General features: G+C 34.5%; 2 protein-coding genes across 10 annotated transcripts; one reads left to right on the forward strand and one right to left on the reverse strand.

Annotated features, from left to right (window-relative positions):
• The first annotated feature begins 1,208 nt into the window (after window positions 1–1,208).
• Window positions 1,209–9,064, forward strand: LOC100787765 (ATPase family AAA domain-containing protein At1g05910). 2 transcript variants are annotated; one of them, XM_003541126.4, is made up of 11 exons: window positions 1,209–1,364; window positions 2,218–2,504; window positions 3,894–3,995; window positions 4,087–5,913; window positions 6,002–6,190; window positions 6,338–6,480; window positions 7,020–7,265; window positions 7,390–7,576; window positions 7,701–7,766; window positions 7,869–8,115; window positions 8,582–9,064. In XM_003541126.4, exons 2-11 carry the CDS (start codon window positions 2,283–2,285, stop codon window positions 8,956–8,958), a joined length of 3,606 nt encoding a protein of 1,201 aa, XP_003541174.1. In that variant the 5' UTR covers window positions 1,209–1,364; window positions 2,218–2,282; the 3' UTR covers window positions 8,959–9,064. The 2 variants fall into 2 exon arrangements, with proteins under 2 accessions (XP_003541174.1, XP_006592155.1); XM_006592092.3 differs by having other exon boundaries at window positions 8,585–9,064.
• Window positions 9,065–11,648: 2,584 nt separating this feature from the next.
• LOC100800099 (uncharacterized) lies at window positions 11,649–21,742 on the reverse strand. 8 transcript variants are annotated; one of them, XM_006592096.4, is made up of 11 exons: window positions 21,631–21,736; window positions 21,386–21,450; window positions 20,447–20,625; window positions 18,394–18,994; window positions 17,616–17,766; window positions 17,082–17,185; window positions 16,048–16,411; window positions 14,732–14,974; window positions 14,155–14,224; window positions 12,982–13,139; window positions 11,649–11,946 (listed from the first exon to the last, which is right to left on the reverse strand). In XM_006592096.4, exons 6-11 carry the CDS (start codon window positions 17,150–17,152, stop codon window positions 11,926–11,928), a joined length of 927 nt encoding a protein of 308 aa, XP_006592159.1. In that variant the 5' UTR covers window positions 17,153–17,185; window positions 17,616–17,766; window positions 18,394–18,994; window positions 20,447–20,625; window positions 21,386–21,450; window positions 21,631–21,736; the 3' UTR covers window positions 11,649–11,925. The 8 variants fall into 8 exon arrangements, 5 of the variants coding, with proteins under 5 accessions (XP_006592159.1, XP_006592158.1, XP_014619999.1 ...); XM_006592095.4 differs by having other exon boundaries at window positions 17,082–17,192; XM_014764513.3 differs by having other exon boundaries at window positions 17,082–17,766.
• Window positions 21,743–22,009: the final 267 nt, after the last annotated feature.

Consider the following 22,009-nt stretch of genomic DNA (forward strand, 5'->3'; position numbering starts at 1 on the left):
TTAACATAATAAAGATAAGTATACAAGTTTACATATATGATGGTATAACTAGGAGGAATGCTGTCATCTTTTCATGTTTCAATTGAATATTTTTCCTTTTTATTATTCTCAAAAAATAATATATATATATATATATATATATATATATATATATATATATATATATATATATATATATATATATACCAAACATACGCTACAATCTTCTAATAATCTGTTTAGAAAGTATGATAAGACTCTGTAGCCTCGCTTGGTAACTGTGATTTGGTTTGTTCCATCAATACTAATCATATTCTAATTCATTTTCAAGATCTTTATCTTTAGGGTATTTGTCACTTGACAATCAATATTTAAAATCATGCAACCACTGTCACAAGTTTGGACACTACATAGAATAAGACTTACTGTTATCTGTATATGATTTTTTGGATAAACATAACCAAGGTGAAAGTGAAGAATTGTGTAACATGTTATCTAATTTCTTATATAATATAATTTTATTAAGTTAAATACTGTCTTAAACGTCAAAGTCTTTATAGATATGTCCTTCTTTCGATACTTGTTAAAAACTTTCCATTGATGCAAATCATAAAACAAAATTTAAGAGAATCCCATACAACAGCTCATTTAGACTAGTATCTAAAAGAACATTTTATTATTGTTTTTTAATATTATTGACCAGATTGTTTAAACTTAAAAACGGAAAACTATTTTTTTTAAAAATAGTTTAGACAAACACATACAAAAGAAAAACTTTTTATTTTATTAAAAAATATTTTTTCTTATAAAAAAACTTATACAAACATGTCCTATATAATTTAAATTTTTAATGATAGTTTAAAAATGATGCATTTTTTATATTATTCAGTTTATTATTAAATACAATATATAATATTAACAATATATATTCAATAATCACCAGTTTAACCAAAATTAAATTAATAATTTATCAACAAATGTTTTATCTTTCAAGGGTTGAGATATTTGCAGTTAAAATTTGAACCGTATCCAGAATCTTGATCTCAAAGTAGTTATTCGGCCTGAAAAGAAAAAATAGATAGCAACATTTCGGTTCCCGCCATAAAATGTTTGGGTTTCTTTTTGGGCTCCGGAATGGCCCATTACACGCTTATTGGGTGGGTCACAGAAGGGATCAGATCCGGTTTGTACGGATCCGGGTTACACAGTAGACAAATATTTGGCGTTTGGTTTGGAGCTAAGTGTGAATGGGGAGAAGAGAAGAAGGGAGAACAACAACGGAAAGGGTTTTTGGTTTTGGACTCTGAAACTCAAAGTGATGCGTTTCATCGTTCCTTCGGCCAAACCCTAACTAACCTCGTCGTGCATTCATTCCCCGGGATCAGGTTCGCTCTCGATTTCCCCCTCTTATTCGCGTCCTTTTCTGTTTCCAATTCTCACAACAACACTCGCATCACTGTCAACTTCACTGATAACTGTGTTTTTTTCCCACATGGATTTTGGGTTATCTTGTTCCTTGTTGTTCGCTTCACTTTTCCTGCTGCGAAAAACGTTGTTTTTTTTTTCTTCCTTATATTAAATAATTTTGTTTTTTTTAATTTGAATGATGAATGCGGTGTTTGTTTGGAGGTTAGTTTGAGGATTGCATGTTGGAATACGACACTTGTATTTATGGTGAATGTTTAATCTTAATTTGAGGATGGTGTTTCTGGTTTTTGTTGCAGCTTCTCTGTCTGTATCCTTATGATAGACAACATTCTGTATTAATGTAAAAAAAAATAAATTGAACTTTTTAATTTCATGTTTATGTAGTTTTTTCACCTAAATTGTCTTGGACATACATTTGACTTCTCAATGTTCCGTAGAGCAATGATTTTGTTGTGATTCTTGGACTAGTATTCAAAATTTTACCCATGCAAGTGGGAAAAGCCTTTCATTGTTGTTGTTGTTGTTGTTTCCTTTAGTTAGTATAAGTTTTAAACGGTTTTATGTGAACCTGTGGTGAAGTCCTTTAATTGTTTGTTTTATGCTTATGACATAATCAATGTCCTTTTTATCAAGAAGAAAATGTTCAAAAGCAACTTTAATTTTTGATATTCCTCATGCATTTAAGGACGACCTTGGTGTGAGATATTTGATGCCCTTGGCTTGGTGTTTTTGGTTAACCTTGTGTTATTTTTTTGTACTCCCGTGTGTTGGGAAAGTTTTAAGTGTCGTAGATTCTGCTGATTTCTGCAGGTGTTGCTGACTGAGATCTGCTGATCATGTGAATTTTTTTTAATTGCCAAATTTAGCATTGCTTCATGTATCCAAAACGGTCAGGCCAAGATGGCCCTGATTCCAGACAGGTGCGCTCAAGTGATAGGATCAAGACAAGGCCAAACGTTTATGGCCGGCCATATTTGTATTACAACCAAAACCTTAGGCGCACCAGGAAAAGCAAGATCAAGACAAGGACGGCAGCTTCACAGATTGCTAAGATGTTGCGTCCGGGGAATCGAAAATCAAAAGATTCTAATACTAATGTAAGTATCTGTGTATCGAATAAGTTCTAGAAGCATAATTCTTAATGAGGATGGCTATCTATTTTATTGTTTAAATTGCATATTCTGTATATAAATCACTCAGATTGTCCGACGTCACATGGATGCCAATGAAATCCCCCATCCCCCCGCCCTTTCTAAGTAAATATGTGGAAATATGAAATTATGAATATATCTATGTGATTATTAAGGTCATTTGGTTTGAGAATTGAGAAAAAGTTTCTATATTCCTGTTTTCAAATGTTTGTATAGGAAATAGTGAAAACATAAAACTATAAAAAGGCAATTGTGGTGGCTTGACAAGTTGCAGATAAATATTATTAATTAGTTGTAAATACTCCGCTATACGATATAGTGTTCATTGACGACATAGTATTTACTCCGCTATATGATATAACATAGTAAATACTATTAATTAGTTGTATTTGTATACTATAGTTTTGCAAAAGGTTTACCTCTTAAATGTGCTGGAAAATGTGTCGTGGATATTATGATTTCCTGCATATCATTTCATGATAATCTAATTGTGAAGTTATTGATGTTGGCTGACTTTCTTTAAGATCATTAATATGGTCTGGTCCCTTAGATCTGGTTATAGGACCTTGAACAGGTCTAGTTGTAAATCACCAGGTTCTGACTTCTTACTCCTTTGTGGTCTATTTCGATCAAAATTTGGGCTTGTTAGAGAGAACCCGCCAATAACCTTTCTTAAAATTCCTGCATAATATTATTATGTTTACTGCAAACTAGTTTATATGCTTGCTTACTGAGATAATAGCATGAACTGTCCTTCCTAAGACATGGAAATTATAGAATTACTCAAACATAACAAGTGTTGTACTAACAAGGGGAGATAACATCCAAACACTAAGTAATTTATTGTCTGAGCCTAATATTCTAGGTATAATAGTTGATACTTGGTTCTTCCATTCCTCCGTTGCTTTCACTGATAACTTTAATAAAAAGCATTACTTTAGCAATCAAATTTGATTGATCAGATACCATAACTAACATAAAACTCTGGGCTCTGCTTCACTGGATATGATTGTACACAGTAGCTATTCGTCTTGTTTCTTTGTTTTGGCCTCTTTTGACATCTTTGACAGATGCAACTGATTGTTTTTTATTAGTTGGTATAATTTATTATAAAGACTAAAGGCTGTGAACTTAGTAGGTAGTGATGGATTTAATTATTTTCCCTATCTTGTACTTGTGTGTATTTATTTCACTTATTGCTAAGAATCATGTCATTTGCTGGTTTGATCAGATGATAAATGTAATTTGTCAGTATTCTTTGCTGATCAAAAAAAAAAAAAAATTTGTCAGTATTATATTTAAATCCTTGGGTTGTGTTATCTGTGCTTCTCACAGTCTGGCTCTGCCAACCTTCGACGTTCAACAAGGAAAAGAAGGCTTAATGTAAATCTTGAAGATTTTACGGACAGCTCTGGAGCTGAAGACGAAGACTTAATGGTGAGGTTTTATACTCCATTAAATATAAGATTTTTTGTGATAAACTTGAATTTGCTATAATTTGGGCTGAAGATATGAGGCCATGTTTCAGAGACCACCTACATATCCATCATTGAGAAACCGGATGAAAAATAGTGACAGACGGGATGGTTTGATGTCTAATAAGCGCAAAAGAGTGGCGGAGACTAAACAAACACCTCGACGTGAAGGGCTGCGTCCTCGCCGTTCAAAGGGTGCTGCAATAGAACGATTAATTTTAGAATCAGATGATGAGCAAGACCTTTCAGAAGAAAAGGTTGATCAGGATGAAACAGAAAATGGAAATGATGTTGAGGAAAATGATGCAGATGATGGCCAAAAGGAGATTGAGGGGGATGCTGAGGGGGAAGATGAAGGTGAGGACGAAGGTGATGAAGATGGGGATGATGAAGAGGGTGAAGAAGAGCAGGATGGAAGAAGGCGCTATGATCTTCGAAATCGTTCAGATGTCCGCAGGTTCTCTATGGAGGAAGGGAAGGCCCAGCCAAGATCTCCTCGAAGAGTGTTACATCAAGGTATGGGAACTAAGGTCAGCAGGGATGTAAGGAAAGGTGGATCACGAGTTCATAAGCGTCATCGTTTAGCGAGGCCTGAAGATTCTGATGACTCCCTTCTTGTGGATGAGCTGGACCAAGGCCCAGCTATTCCATGGGGGCGAGGTGGCAACAGATCTGGTCCTCCTTGGCTATTTGGGGGCTTAGACATGCATGGAACAACAGCTTTCGGATTAAATCTTGCTGCATCAGGTTGGGGTCATCAGGGTGATGCGGTGGCTACTCTAACTTCGGGGATTCAAACTGCTGGACCAAGCTCTAAGGGAGGGGCAGATATCCAACCCTTACAGGTTGATGATAGTGTTAGTTTTGATGATATAGGTGGGCTCTCCGAATACATTGATGCTCTTAAGGAAATGGTTTTCTTTCCATTATTGTATCCAGATTTTTTTGCAAGTTACCACATAACTCCACCTAGGGGGGTATTGTTATGTGGGCCCCCTGGCACAGGGAAAACATTAATTGCAAGAGCTTTGGCTTGTGCTGCTTCTAAAGCTGGCCAGAAGGTTAGCTTTTATATGCGTAAAGGAGCAGATGTGTTAAGCAAGTGGGTTGGTGAGGCTGAAAGACAATTGAAACTACTCTTTGAGGAAGCACAAAGGAATCAACCTTCTATTATCTTCTTTGATGAAATAGATGGACTTGCACCTGTGAGGTCTAGTAAGCAAGAACAAATTCACAATTCCATTGTGTCCACTTTGCTTGCTTTGATGGATGGTCTTGACTCTCGTGGGCAAGTTGTTTTAATTGGAGCTACCAACAGGATTGATGCTATTGATGGAGCCTTACGACGCCCTGGTAGATTTGACCGTGAGTTTAACTTTCCCTTGCCTGGTTGTGAGGCACGTGCCGAGATATTAGACATTCACACTCGTAAGTGGAAGCATCCTCCTCCAAATGAGCTGAAAAAGGAACTTGCAGCTAGTTGTGTAGGTTACTGTGGTGCTGACCTGAAGGCTCTTTGTACTGAAGCTGCCATCCGTGCATTCCGTCAAAAATATCCACAGGTTTATACTAGTGATGACAAATTTGTCATTGATGTTGATTCTGTCAAGGTAGAAAAGACTCATTTTATTGAAGCCATGTCTACTATTACTCCTGCTGCTCATAGGGGAGCTATCGTGCACTCTAGGCCATTGTCTCTAGTAGTTCAACCATGTCTTCAGAGACATTTAGAGAAAGCCATGAGTATTATATCTGATATTTTCCCTCCAGCTTCAATTACATCAGAGTTGACCAAACTTTCGATGCTCTCCTACGGGTCTGCAATTCCACTTGTGTATCGGCCTAGGCTTATGCTTTGTGGTGGTGAAGGTACAGGGCTGGTAATTATCTTGGAACCTTCAAATATTATTGGAAGTTTTTCATTACAGCAACTGAAGACTGAATATACTTACTGCTCTAGTTTAACAGGATCATCTTGGCCCTGCGGTTTTACATGAGCTGGAAAAATTTCCAGTACATTCATTGGGACTTCCATCTCTTCTGTCAGATCCTAGTGCAAAGACACCAGAGGAGGCATTGGTACATATATTTGGTGAAGCTAGAAGAACAACACCATCAATTCTCTACTTACCACAATTTGATGTTTGGTGGGAGACTGTGAGTATATCTAGGTTATCTGTAAATATATATGCAAAATGGACTGATCTGCATGCCCAAAATTTGCTTCTTACTCTGACAGGTCTCCTGATATTGAATTGCTGTTTTTGATGTGACCTGTGCTTGATTGGTTTAACTATCTTGCAGGCTCATGAACAGCTCAGGGCTGTTCTCCTGACTTTGCTAGAAGAATTACCATCTGACTTGCCTATCTTACTGCTTGGTACATCCTCAGTTACACTTGCTGAAGTTGAGGAAGTGCCCACTTCCATTTTCCCTCATCGCTCAATGTACGCTTGATATAATTTACTGCAAATCTATTTTTTTAGTTCCGAGGCAAAGAAAGTTTCTTTTTTCTTTATACCAGTAATATGTATGTAATTATATTGTTATAAATGAGTGGTTTTGTAGGGTGGAAATTACTAATGGAATTCAACAAGGCTTGCATTTTTTATAGGAGAAAAAATCTCTTAAAGTTTGCTGATGTAGAGCTAGTGTTTTCTGAAACTCTTTCTTTTGTCAAAATTCCTGTTTTCACAAAGGAAAAATAGGCCAGAGGTATCCATCACATTACTTTTCATGCATCATTACTATTAAGAGGGGTAAAATACCGGCATTACAAATTTTAATGCTTATTCAGTGCCCTGTTTCTTTACCTAAGCTTCTATAGTTGGTTATTTATTCCCACAAGTATTTGAATAACTGTAGGTTTGTTCAAATGCTAAGGCTGAACGTTTCTAATAATCTATATATTCCTCTTTGAATCTGAAAAGTATTATTCTTCATGCCTTTGTTTCTGTGTTCACCCTCTTATTTCCTTTTGGAACAGTTATAAAGTGAATATGCCATGTGCCAAAGATAGGACTTTGTTTTTCAATCTTTTGATAGAAGCTGCTATGTCAATATTGTTGGAGGGAATCAACAAGAAATCTCAGGATGCAGGATGCCTCCCTGAACTTCCCAAGGCTCCAAAATTGGCTAGTGGTCCAAAAGTGTCTGAGCTAAAAGCAAAGGTGGAAGCTGAGCAACATGCACTTCGTAGATTGCGAATGTGCCTTAGAGATGTTTGCAACCGGTATGTCGACCTATGCTTTATGTACAATTGTTTCCTTCATTTGACTCATTGACGCCTTTAATTAACTGTATGCACCACCCCACCCTCTCTGTGTCTGAATATATATTTTTTGTCCCTATTACAGGATTCTGTATGACAAACGATTTAATGCCTTCCATTATCCAGTGACAGACGAAGATGCACCAAATTATCGTTCAATTATACAGAACCCAATGGACATGGCTACCATTCTGCAGCATGTTGATAATGGTCACTATATTACAAGTGCTGCATTCCTGCAGGACATCAATCTCATTGTTTCCAATGCGAAGGCATGTATCTTGTGCCTGGAGTGTTCTTTTTTTGGTTGGCCAATATATATGCTGAATATGCTGCATAAAATACTTCTAATATTCAAAGCATGTCCTATGTTTGATCCTTCTTTCTGCAACTCAGGCTTACAATGGAGAGGATTACAATGGTGCTAGGATTGTTAGTAGAGCTTGTGAGCTCCGTGATGCGGTACATGGACTTTCTTTTGCCTTAAGTTATACATTGGAGTTTTTGATGTTGACTGTTAGCAAATGCTTTCTTTGTCTTACTCTTTTTTCTTACTTTTTTAAGGTGCATGGAATGCTCTCACAGATGGATCCAGCACTGGTTGCATATTGCGACAAGATTGCTAGCCAAGGTGGCCCAGTTCAGTTGTCTGATGAATTAGGGGATTCTACTTTCCCTGCTACTCCTGTTGTGCAGCTGGGTCAGAGTACTAGAATGAGTGCTCGACTTCGTCATGTCCAACCAGAGGTTAATATGGATCAGAGTTATGAAGTATTGAAGCGAACTAAGAAGATTGCCGAAGTGCATGCAGGTATGAATTGAATGCATTTGCAGTATGAATTATTTCCGTATAGAATGGTTTCCTTAAAGTCATCCATAGTCGTACATACCATTGTTGCTGTTTTGCTATCATGATTCGTGGAAGTTTGAATACTTTCAAGTTATCCAAATTAAGACGAGGAATAACGGAACATGGATGTGTCAATATTTTAACCTGAGCTGTTGTTTTTGTCGTAATTCATAAGCATGGGTGAGGCGTGATAGTCATGAGTAGGTAGACATCTTTAAAAATTGTGGATTTTCTATACTACTTCAAGTCCTCGCTTGTCATGTACTTAACTTTTGTATACTTGGTTATGCTTAAGAAAACAATGATACTGGTGTTGCTTGATTTCTAATTAATGTTTGATTTCTAATTAATGATTGATTTCCTGTTCACTCTTTTCCTGATGTTCAAATACTGATTTTAAAGTTTATTCAAAATGTGTGTTTCATAGCAGAAGAAAAGTCACAACAAGATTCGGTGCCATCAAAGTCTTCCCTGGAGCAGCAGGCAAATGACACAAATTCTGAAAGGCTGGAACATGTGTCAATTGAAGGAGATTTGCATGGAACTTTTACAAATAACCTTGCTGATGGCAACAGTCCTGATGATGTCACAGTGCTAGACGGTGAATTTTTAGGAGAAGTAGAGTCTGTCAAGCAGCTTTTTGTGAAGCGTAGTGAAAATTACAGCATTCCACAACTTGAAAGGCTTTACACGAGAATTATGAAGGGCGTGTTTGAAACCAAAAATAAAGGAGTGAGTGGGGATCTTAAGTCTTCGGTTTTGAAGTTTCTGTTGAATTTTGTAGAGGATGATGCAAATTTCTAATTCCTCGGTTTTTCCTTCTCCCCCAATGATTTAGAAAAAGGAAAGATTTCTACTGTAAAGTCGGGATTTTTTAAATTTAAATTAAATGTCATTTGATTGAGTACAAGAGTTCCCTTTCATCTCCCTTCCCCTGAGATCCACAATTGTCCAAAGCGATTTATAGTAGTGTGTAATCATTTATTCTGTCTCTATTCTGTATTATTGTAATTATAGGATATTAGGATTAGATGCCAACAGCATGCTTAAAAACGTCAATGATCTGTCAAAGGGATAGAACCTTTTTCTATTGCTGTCAACTACTAGCAACTATTAAAAAAAAATGCTCACTACCATTTAACGCATTTTATAAAAGTTAATAATGGTCAGTTATTTATTTCAAAGGTTTTATTACAATTTAACCCTCATGATGGATGCCTTTAAGTTTAACAATTGTTGAAGTGTTTGGATATTTGTTTAAATTTTGAAGTGCTGAAGTCTTGATAATGTCAGATTTCCTCATAAGAGGTTAAAAACAGTTTATGAAAAACATGGTTAATTTGGTTTGTTAAAATTTACAATATTAGATAAGACAAATTACTTTTGTTTCACCCTTTTGAAAAAGACTTAACTTATTATTTAAAAAATCATGGATAATTTTTGGTTTACCAACAAGGTAATGATAGTCTCATAATATAATCAAATTCACATTATTTATTTATTAGGTACATGAATTTTATTTTATCATATATTTTAAATTCATATTATCTATCAATTATAATAATCATATATTTTAAATTGAATTCTATATTTTAAATTCTCATAAAATATAATAAGAATAATATAATAAGAATGTAAATTATATTAAGATACTTAAGTTTAGAAAGAATATTTCAGTAAATTTATATTATTTTGCTTGTGCACGTGATAAAAAAAAATCAAATATTTGTCTTGGATTGTTATCTTTATTTTATATCGTAATGCGTAACAAACGCTATAAGTTAAACGGTTAGCAAAGATAGAATGTGATTTTGAATATTCTTCAATCATGTTACAGTAAAATGGCATAAACAGCCCATACAAACAAATAAGATGAAAAAAGAATATACAATAGTAAAACTCAAGGCTTTGTGTAAAGAGTCTATCGATATTCTTCCATCTCTGCTTCCACAACTTGCCTCTTGTTCATTGGCTCATTGCTTAATCTTCTCCCTGTAATACCCAAGTAAAAATTCTTAAGTAGTAAAACCATAAAATTAAACATTGACAAAAATAGGTGGAATTACCAATGGTCATCTGACAATGGCAGTCTCCAAATCCCATAGGCCTGAAATTATCTTTGTTGAATTAAAAGTGAGAAACAAACGTTACAACACAAACTCACTCATTTTCCATCTTTAAATACGTGTACTACTATGTATGCAATCAAACATACATATTCAAGAAACACACACACACAAAAGAAAACAATTTGTTGTCATCTTTCACAACAATTTTCCATGTGATCAGATTTTTAGTGAAGAGACAGAGGAAAAAACTCACTGAACAAAATCCCAAAAAGAAAGATTGAAGGCTGATCCATTTAAGAAAAACAGAACTAAAGGAGGAGGAGAAATAGATGAAGACTGATTGATCCATTTCAGAATTTCATGTGCTTCGTGACCTTCGTCTGTTCTATCTAACATTGTTTTTTTGTCTTGGTCTTTAACGTATGTCCATCTGTCCAATGGTGGTCAAATCAATGAGCCCTTTCGATGCTGCCTGGAAAACCTTCTACATCGTCACGTACTCACCCAAACATAGCAAACTTGAATTGAAACATGTGCTATCAGAACTGGTGCGATTTGGAAAAGATGATTCGAGGGATTTGAGGGTGAGATAGATGGGGAGGCGAGAGAGACGACGTGATTGCATGGGTAATGTGTGAGTAGTGGAGCCTTTTTGGTATTTTTTCTTCTTCTGCCATTTATGTATTAAACAGCTTTTTTCAAGGGTAATTATACAAATGAGGTGTGAGAGTATGTAATCAAGAAAGGATAAAATGATATTAAACAAAAGTAGACACCAAAAAGTAGTTAACAAGAGATATTTCCTTTATACAATGTTATAGATTTTTCCATCAATGTTAATCAGGAGGACTAATGTTCGTCATATTGTTTCTTTTTACTCCCTAGCCTAAACTGCTATGTTTTCCTAGGCTATTTTGGGATTATCTTTCTAATTGAACCCCTTAACTTGGGTCACTTTTGAGAATATAGCGAGTTTGTTTTAAGTTTATCTATAAAAAAAACACTTTTTTTTAATAAAAAAAGGCTACCTTGTGCCTTTTTGATGTATTTATCTAAACTGTTTTTCTAAAAGTAATTTTCTACTTTTTTAGGAAACAAGTCCTATCTATTTCTTAATAATCATTTTTAAAAAGAACCTTTTTTTATAAAGAAAATCAATTTTTAAATTTAAAGAAAAAAAGATCCAAGTTTGGTCGTGTACTAATAATCTAAAAAAAAATCAAGATGTACACAAACTAACTTAGCAACCATGTAGAAAGAAAAATGTGAGGGAAAAATTGAACCAGATGTTTTGTCATGTGTCACATTAATGTGACGTCTCGATGGAAGCTGTTGTTTATAGCTTTTGTGTCATTAACATTTCACACGAGTCATTTTAGCATTTGACATGATTAATTTCATGCACACCGTGCTTCCAAACAAGACTAAACAGAAATGGAAGAATTGTCATTAATTCCATCAATGTGTCTATAACAAAATAACCATACGAATTATTACAGTTTTCTTTATATTGTCATTATAGAGGAGAAAACCAAGAACCACAAGGGAAGCATGCCATTTCTAAGCTCCCAAAATCACTGGGCTAATTTTGCCATATTTTTAAAATGAGTCAACATCTGAGCTGCAGCTGATTCTCTTGCTTCAGGAGGATTGGAACCCATGATACCCTCAAATGAACACTGAAAGTCCTCTCCTTTAACAATTACATTGGCTTTGAATCCACCTTCAAAAGAAACAATCGTTAGACTTGATTTGTCAGATCATGCTGCATAATATTTCCTCAACATAGACACATGAATAACTACTGGCCATTAATAAGGTGAACAAAAAGTGCAATGATTAAATCTTAATTATACCTAATTAAATTTAATAGGGCATAACTTGATTCATGAAGAGAACTTATGTTGCTCATGTATTTTGGCTAAATTAGATAGTCTTACATACCATTTGCATGGGATAAATGATAAGTTGGTAGGACCCAATAGTTTTCACGAAATATATTGTCTAGTTCCTGCTGATTAACAAGGTTCAAAATACTTGTTTTCAATGAAGATAAAGGGGATGGTTGGATCGTTGTGCTAATTAATAAATCAGTCCCAAAATATATACTATTGAAAAATGCCATACAAGAAAAGAAAAAAGAAAAAAGATCAAAGAACAGAGGTTGGTAAGTAATATGTCAAACTGAGGCGCTTCACCAAGATGTACACAGCACAAAATGAACAAAGTTAACCTCATGATGCACTTTTGGATGAATCTTTAGCCATATTTGGGTATTATATATATTTGAAGACTTGCATGGACTACTAAGGGGCATATAAATGAAGCCAAGCAGTAAAACTGTATAATTGCAAAGATGAAGCCAAGCAACGTATAAATGATGCTCACTGAGGGGCATTGTTCAATTCAAATCAAATCCAATTTACAAACCCAACAGAAATACTTCTTAAATCACTTCATTCTAGTTTCAGTACTCATGTGTCTGCCAGAAACAATGCTTCCAAGAAATTAGCAACAACCATTCGATCCTGTGTGCATACTACTAAATAGAATAATAAAGCATAATATAAGTGGCAAAACATTTTGTCCTCTTTTACACAAATCCCTGAAATTACTTTATACTAATGCATCACGGTTAGAAACACAAATCATAGACCTATTAAACAGGACAAATAACTCAACAAAACATATATTTAGGTTTCGTGCAGTAATAAAAAAATTCAAATGTAAACACTTGTAAGTAAATAGAATGACTTACCTGGAACGGACTTTGTGTTAAAAAGACAGCCTCTGACAATTTTTTCCTCTCAAAAGGTAAGCTTTGTTGTTCACTCGTCCTTTCTTGATTTCTTACCCATGTACCATTACAGCCTTCTATAATTGATTCAATCTTCAATTTAAAGTTGTCTTCCCCATCTATGTTTGTCCAAAATACACAAATAAAATCAGTGGTAGTTCACACTTCACAGTTCATCTTTAATTCTAGTATATGGTTCACAGTTCAATTTAATGAACCAGATACTGAATCATACAAGGTCTGAACAAGGTATCAGTGTTAGTTCACAGCATCAGCAAGGAATCTGGTACATTAAATCCAGAAGACACATAAGGTGTCTGGTTCACAGTTCACACAAGTCAGTTATTTTCTCAGGCTCTAACTAATTCTAGTATTAAAAAATCATCAGGATTGTACACTGTAGGATTCTGATTTGCAAAGATAGGATATATTAGGTACAAATTAACGCAATTGTTCACAAAGAAAATCAAAGATCCTCACAACAGCTTGAATTTGTAGAGGAATTAAGTTGGAGTGATATTCACAGGCCAGATAACCAAACATAAATACACTTAATAAGTTTCAAATTCAAGGATAAACACTCTTTTGATTAACTGATTCTTGGACATAACATGCTTGTTGAATTCATATTATCTTTCACGAGATTTTGACACCATACAGAGGAATTTTCTGAGTTGACGAGACCTAACACCATTCATATTCCCATAAATTTTTTTTTTTTACGCTAGTTGAATTCATGAGATCCCAACACCATGGGAATACCCTAGAAAAAAAGAACAATGTTGAATTTAATGAACAGCCGACCCCACCTAGTGGGATAAGGCGTTGTTGTTGTTGTTGTTGTTGTTGAATTTAATGAACCTGATACCTTACTGATGACACTGAATCATACAATTGGTCTTAACTAGAAGTAGAGAAAGATGCCTACAAGAATCCAACAATCACTGCCTAAACCAGCATCAGACTTGCTTGAGAGTTTGATTGATAGCAAAATACTAAGAACAACAATAAAAAAAAATAAGGAGAGGATAAACCCTGAGAAACACTATAAATTGTGGGGGGGGGGGGGGGGGTCATATTGATAGAATAGTGCACCAGATAAGCAAAACAAACAACACTGAAAGGAAAACTTACCGGTTAGCATTCTCTGAATTTTTTTATCGCAAACAGCAATCTCATCCTCTATCTTGCGCTGCTGAAGGGCCTGAATGGAGAAACTAAGTCTAGGATAAATACAAATATGGAATTTCTGAGCATCCAAAACATAGTACCAAGGCAATCCTTAAAATTAAGTAAAAGCAGTAAAGTAGGTATGGCTATGGGAGCAGTTGATGGGTGAAATAGGCAGAATACTATTTTAACAGTTCCATATACAATTGATTATAATGAGAGTACCAACAATTGGCACACAACACATGGGAGCATGTACATTGTGTACTGTGTACATGTGCTACTCTTTTTTTTTTTTTTTAAAAGTCAAAGTTTGCAGTAAGTAAGCCAAAAATGATGGTAATAAGCAACTTATTTCACTGATAGTGTGAGTTCAGTCAAGTTGCTAAAACATAAACATATATATGTCTTGAGGGAACATGTATATATGTTCTTCTAGTATATCAAGTGTATGTCCTCAGTGTGCCCATGCATAGCTACTGAGAATAGATATAAAGTATAATCATTCTTGTAATTAGAAGAAAGCAATGAAAAGTTTTACCAATTCATTCCTCTTTCGTATCAAAGCAGCTAGGGCAGTTTGAGATAATATCTTTTTTGAATCTGAAAGAATTTGGAGCTTCTCTAGATCTGAGTTAGAATGATTTGCAGTCGGAGTATAGTTAACTAGTATGCCTTTTTCAGATGAGGTATTGGGTCCATTGGCATAATTATTGTGCAAAGAAGCAAGATTGTTGACTCCACCTTCAGCAATGAGCATCCTTGTTGAATCAACCTTTAAAGCCTGTCAAACCAATGACATTCAGCTAGATGAGAGATAATAAACAACAGAATTAAGCTCAAGCATCATGATAGCAGCAACGTGCTGCTTATTTAGAAGCATAATTACGATGAGTTAATAAACATTGAAATAAAGGTCATCTAGATAACTTTTACTTGATCAGCAACATAAAAACGGTAAGATTTATCTTATCAATAGAATAATAGTACTAAAAATATTTCATGAATATTGAACATGACCATTTGACAACTTTAAAAAGGTTAAATTAATACTTATAAAAGAATTTTTGGTACATATACAGAGGAAATTTGTAACAAAGTATAGGGAACATTTTGATAATTTTGAATATTATAAATAGATCGTAAGTTGATATTTACAGCTGGGGAATCCTCTTCTGGTCTTTAATGCAGATCTAAGCTTTTACTCACAGGGAAAGATAACACATTAAAAGCAGAAGTCCCTCTAATTAGGTTATTGAAGCTCTTCTTAAGGGCTTTTGTTCATTATTTTCAAGTGCTTTTCTAAATTATTTGGCACAGCTTCTCTTTTAAAGTTGAGACAAATGCTACCCTAGTTCCATTTGTGCAGGTGTACATAAATTAGTGTCAGAAAATATTAGTAGAAATATTGATTAGTTGGTACAAAATTAAAATGGCTATGGATAAAAAATGATGATTTTGCAAGTAAATTTGATTGGTATCCCAATATTTTTGCATATATTCCAAAACAATATTCCCGAATATACCAAAAATATGGAAGCTACCATATGATGTGCATACAATATAGTCAAGTTTCCAATTTTGGAGCATTTTTGCATTAAGGATTCTCGTATAGCTAAACTATTGGTTATCTAAGAGCACAAAGCTTGTGTTTTAAAAAGCTCTTTTCTCATAAGCAAAAAAGTCTAGCCAATAAAAAGGTCGTAATTTTAGCTGTTTATGTGCTCCCCCCCAATTCCCCCCAAAAAAACACATCCAAACACAATTATTAGAAAAAGTAATCAAAGAAAACACATCCGAACGCAATCTAAGGAAAACAATCAATTGAATAATTACAAAAGTAGACAGGTTTCAAACCTTAACAGCACTTGCATAGGCATTAGAATTATACTTCAGAGATAGATAGTTTTTTTCTTGATCTACACCAACTTGTACAGTATTGCCAATAATATACTGACATTTTTCTTTATTTTGAGATTTGAAAATTGAATTTTCATTCACATCCATTTCTATGGGCTCATTGATATAATAAGATAATGCAGGTGTACAACTTCCATGGTGCTCTTTCTGCTTCGGTAAATCAATATTATCACTGTTTGGCTTACTATCAAGAGCAGTAAATGTGTCCTTATTTACATAGAAGTCTGTTGCTTCAGGGGTGTTCACCTTTATATTTTTCTCTGTTACCCTTGAATCTTGCAAACTAGTTGAGAATGCTCCTCTGCCAAGATAGAATATATTACATAAAAAGTGAAGCTCATTGAGATAGTGACCAAAAAAATGGAAATGACTGATAAATAGAGGAACATTGTGTTAAGGATTTGAGACAGCCAATGCATGGATGAGCTTGGAACAAATATCTGCAAATCATCCAACACGCAACTAAGTGCTGAGTCCATGAGCAACAAGGTTCATCAATATTCGGAACTCATACATTAACCTTACTTTATTACTTGCGGCAGATGATAATTATGAGTAAAACTGAATGTTAGCACTAAAGAATCGCTTTAAATTCTATGATATCAAGGCTTGAGAATGCTAGAATCAAAAGGCTTTTCGAATAATTCAGGTCGGTAGTAAATCCCACAATATGTATTTGATATTGTAAAAGTATCAAAACAGACTAATTCAGAAGGTGCCACTGGAAGCACTAATCATAGATGTGCTTGTGGTTTAGGCACAATCATGGTCACAGAAATAAAATTTAAGGGAAGACATTAGTTGTACTTTTTTCTTATTCTTGTAGGTTGCCAAACTTATGACCTCAAGTCAAGCATACTTGATGAAGTCATGAAGCATAGAGTGAAAATAACATTGGTTATGGAATATGGATTCAAAATACTGCTAAGTCAATCTAAATAAAGATTTTTACAAAGGAGAACCATGCCAACCTAGAAATCCACTTTGAGATTATTTCAGAGTATGGAAGCACATGGAAGTAATCGATTACTGAAGTGATCATCCAACTTCTAGAACTCTTACTGACCAAAGGACCCTGCAAGCTATGCAAAAAGAAGACACAAATGTTATCCAAAAACATATGCAGGTTCAGCTTTACTTCATCGTTGTGATGGTCATTTGAAAGCTTAGAGACAAATATCTACGAATTAAATTAGGAACAAAACTATTACTTAAGAAGCTCTACTTACTGTAGACATCATTCTTTGATGTCCAGTTACATACACCCTTTTGATAAGATTACAGCATTTTGGCTAACAGGTAGCCATCCTATCTACCCAAAAACATCTGTGCAAAATTATGTATTTTTTTAAAATATAAAAATGGAAGGTTAATATTGAATAACTTTTGTGTCATCAGAGATTTATTGCCAGACAGGAAAAAGGCCCATTTCCCTGTCATCAGAAACAGAACCCCTGGGACCTGAGTCATCAGACAACTGCAAAACAATAGCAATAAAAACGAACCTTTTAATTAGAACTTGGAGAGGAATTTGAATAACTTCTTAATTGATCGTCCGGTAGCACTGCATTATATAAAAGCGAGAAGCTGCCTTCTCTTTGCTCTCAGAATAGACAGTGCCACTTTCCAAAAGCATAATATCAGTGTTATTGATACCTGTACCACAGTACAAGAATCATATTCAGCTATTTATGTATCAGAAGCATATGTTAAAACAAATTAAAACATTAACTATCAGGTGCAAATATATGATGCAACGATATTTTTAGTATAAAAAAATCATGAGATAAAAAGGGTAAAACAAAATCTGAACACAATAATAACCTCGAGTAGATAGAGATCAACCCTAGGTATACAGCATGATGCATGTAGTGTTGCATTCTAGTCAAAATGTGGATAAGGCTGACCTTTAGTTTGAGGCTTAGAGAAAGTGCTGTAACATGAGATATTTATTTCTGCTTCTATACAAATTCATTTCAGAATTATTTCCTGAAATTAATTTCCTTTATTTCTATAATTAGGATAGCAAATCAGCATTTTTTTGCCTGCAATTACTAGGTTAGAATTAGTTAGTTAGTTACAGAAATGACCAGAGAAATAATATTCAATTGCTCACTTATTTCAAGTCCTATGCATATTATATGTCTTGCATAACCTATATACTAATCTTTTTACTGAAGAACAGTGCAATACGGCATGCACATCCTCTAAATTATCTCAAAATATTCTCTTCTATGTGCCCCACCCCCACCCCTTCCTAAATTCAATAATAAGGATAATTACCTGTGGCTTCCTTTACAGCAGAATACCCAACTTGTAGAAATACATCTTCATCAACTTTTAATTCCTTTTGTGCAGACTTTTTAATGACTCTCCTCTTTTTGTACTGTTTTGATCCTGATGTAACTTCAGAACTTTGATAGGAGGTGCTCAGACCTTTTTCAACCAGAGAACTTTGACTGGAGGTGTTCAGACCTTTTTCAACCAGAGAACTTTGACTGGAGGTGTCCAGACCTTTTTCAATCACAGACCATACCCCACTGGTAATGGAACTAAACAGCAAAAAGCAGTTCTCCTTCTTACTGTCGATTAAAAGCATAGAAACTTTTGTAATGGGCCATCCCTCTATATTAGGAGCATCCTTTGATGCATCCAAACATTTACACACATCACATGCTTCCATAATCATTTTTTCTGTCAATGATAGCTGCTTCTCTACATCAGTGAGCTCTTCTTCATTTAAATTTTGCATGAATTGCATATATGCTAATAAAGGTGGCCTCAAAACCACAGCCAACTTGCAAAATTCATTAAATGGAAGATATGCTAGCTCAGGGTGCTGCTTCCTATGGTAGTAGTTGTACAGTAAGACAGTTGAACGCACCTAAAACCAAAAAACTCAAACAGAAAAATCAGTAACTAGAGATGATGATATCCTCCTCATGCACTCCTATAAATATATAATCACATATTTGTGATACTAGTAACTTGTATATCATAATGCAATATGAACCTGTTCTTTCCATTTTTAATGAGGTGCATGGGGACAAACATAAATGCTCCGGGAGGCTACACAGGAGCCCTCTAAGGTGAAATGAAAGAGCATTATAGTTATTAAAGTGATGGTTAACATTAGGAATTGTGTTACTTGGCTACCTAACAAAAACAGATACTCCTCTTTAGTTAAGCAGGTCAAATCTCATTAGGCATAGATTGCAAGGTTTTTAAAGAGTTGAGAATGTTATGCATAACTACAGCAACAACAACAAAAAAGCCTTATCCCACTAGGTGAAGTCCGCTACATGAATCACAAACATCATCCGGCTTAGTTAAAAACCAAGGTTTCTGGAATATTATTTAGCCTGAGATCTCCCTTTACAATTTCCTCCAACGTCCTTTTTGGTCTCCATCTTCTCCTTTTCACAGAATTAAAATCATGCAATCTACTCTTCTAAGTGGTGCCTCTTGTGGCCTTCCTGTACGTGTCCAAACCACCTTAACCGATTTTCTATCATCTTTTCCACCTCAATAGTTGCTACAACAATATTTTCTCGTATATAGTCATTCCATATTCTGTCTTTTCTTCAGTTCTTGTATGACCATGCATCCATCTTAACATTCTCATTTTTGCTACTCCCACTTTTCTCTCATGTATGTTATGCATAACTAATTGATTTCATTTCACTAGGAGAAACTATTATCTATGCTTTATACACTCCATGCAGGCAAAACATAGAAGTAATGTAAATAGATCTGTACAATAAGTAAACTATAAAAGTGAAAAAAATCTTGTTGTATAGTTATTAAAACCAACATCTCCAATGATACTCCAAAAATGTAATAAAATAAACCATAAAGAAAAACAGCATAACCTAAAATAGTGTCCAAATAAATCATATAGGTTAATTGTCGGATTGTTGTTTTTCCTCAATGGCTGCTGCACAAATATTTCTCGTATATAGTCGTTCTGTATTCTGTCCTTTCTTTTATGATTAGACATTCATCTTAACATTCTCATTTCTGCTACTCCCACTTTTTTCTCATGTATAACTAATTGATTTCATTTCACTAGGGGAAACTATTATCTGTGCTTTCTACACTCCATGCAGGCAAAACATAGAAGTAAAGTAAATAGATCTGTACAATAAGGAAACCATAAAAGTGAAAATAATCTTGTTGTATAATTATTAAAACCAACATCTTCAATGATACTAAAAAAAATAATTAAATAAACCATAAATAAAAACAGCATAACCTAAAACAGTGTCCAAATAAATCACATACGTTAATTGTCAGATTGTTGTACAAGCATAAAAGAGACAGAAAAAGAAGACACCTGATTTGCAACTAACTTCTGTTGAGATGGTGTGGGATTATCCTGGACAGATGCTTTTGCTGGCAGCAACGGGTCAACCAAGTGCTCTATGAATACCTGAACTGCATCCTCGGATAGACAAACATCTGATGGAGCCATGTTCTATCCAGTGATTTTCAAGGCTAGTCACCTTGTGCTGTCTGAAGCCACAGCATAGGAGAACAAATAAAAAATACTGATTACTATTTTGACAGAACATTCTTGTGAAACAAGTGCATGAGTCTCTTTGTGTTTGCAAGGAGGGAAACACAAACTACCAATATTTCTCAAAACAACAAGCATTTTCCCACTAGGTAAATCAGCTACAAGAAACAAATGACACCATAGCTTTTCATCATGAATCATGTCTATTGATAAACCATTGACCTCCAAACTATGAACATTTCTTTTAAGAAAAAAAAATGATAAACGAGAGAAAAGGACAAAATTGTATCAGAATAAAATTTGCATTGTCGGGAAAGAAATTTTTTTCTAGGCAAACATTTTAAAAAAAACAGACTAATTGTTGGTTCTAATGTATAAGGAACTTCTTTTTTGGGTGAAACCAATGTATAAGAAACTTGATTCCCCTTCAACAACGTCTCGAGTTTGAATTTTGTGGATGAAAAAAAATCTTGGGACAGATTTTCTCCTTTTAAGCCACTCCAACTGCTCAAATCAGATAGTCATACCCAATGCCAATTTTTTAAAAATGTAAAAGAGAGAGAGAGAGAGAGAACAAAATAGAACAGCCGGAGCAAATGAAACAAAATCATCAAATAACAAAAAGACACTCTTTGATTGAACATGCATGATGCATGATCACCAAAACCCAAACTTTACCAGCAATGAATTTCAGAAACGTTTCAACACTGTTCACAGTAAAATTCCCTCAAAAGAGTGGTGGAAATAAGGCTTTACCTCACAATTTTCGAGTTCAAAACCCTACAGTGTCTTCTTTAATCGAAAAGGCAATGAACAACAACCTATACGAAACCGAATGCATGTTATGTTAAACACTCAAATTCAAGCTTTTCAGCCACCAATATAAATAAAATAACAAAAGAAAAACGGAAATAAACAAATTGATCGGTTTCAAAAAAGCAATACAAAATTTTTGAAGAATCGAAATGCAGAAAGAAATTGCAGAGCAAAGGAGAACTCACGTGTTGGATAAAGAGTGTTAATGGTCAACATAGTGTTGGCTCATACAGAGCACCCTGCAGCAAAATTTTCATGATACCATTTTGCATTTTGTTGGCTTTGGCAAAGTTTATATAATTACACCCCGCAAAGTACTGACGTGTACAAATAGTCTTTTCCAAATACTGCAAACAATGATATTTGCTGTGGTCAAAATATGCAATTTTGGGATAATTAAGATTGTATTTGGTTGAAAAGAGAGAAATAAAGTAAATATAACAAAAAAATAGAAATTGCTGAGAAATAAAATGATAGGTTAAATTATTTAGTTGAAGAGAAATAAAAAAATAGTAAAAATATGTAACAAATAATACAAGTTAGTTTCAATCATTGTAAGTAATT

Source organism: Glycine max, chromosome 12 (assembly GCF_000004515.6).
Source record: "Glycine max cultivar Williams 82 chromosome 12, Glycine_max_v4.0, whole genome shotgun sequence".
Classification (NCBI taxonomy): domain Eukaryota; kingdom Viridiplantae; phylum Streptophyta; class Magnoliopsida; order Fabales; family Fabaceae; genus Glycine; species Glycine max.

Coding starts and splice junctions, on each gene's coding strand:
- LOC100787765 (XM_003541126.4), top strand. CDS start 2,283: ATGTATCCAAAACGGTCAGGCCAAGATGGCCCTGATTCCAGACAGGTG. Junction 6,191..6,337: donor TTGATGTTTGGTGGGAGACT/GTGAGTATATCT, acceptor ACTATCTTGCAG/GCTCATGAACAGCTCAGGGC. Junction 6,481..7,019: donor ATTTTCCCTCATCGCTCAAT/GTACGCTTGATA, acceptor CTTTTGGAACAG/TTATAAAGTGAATATGCCAT.
- LOC100800099 (XM_006592093.4), bottom strand. CDS start 17,230: ATGTTTTTGGATAACATTTGTGTCTTCTTTTTGCATAGCTTGCAGGGT. Junction 14,975..16,047: donor CCTATGCAAGTGCTGTTAAG/GTTTGAAACCTG, acceptor TTGGTTTGACAG/GCTTTAAAGGTTGATTCAAC. Junction 13,140..14,154: donor AATTCAGAGAATGCTAACCG/GTAAGTTTTCCT, acceptor GGACAAACATAG/ATGGGGAAGACAACTTTAAA.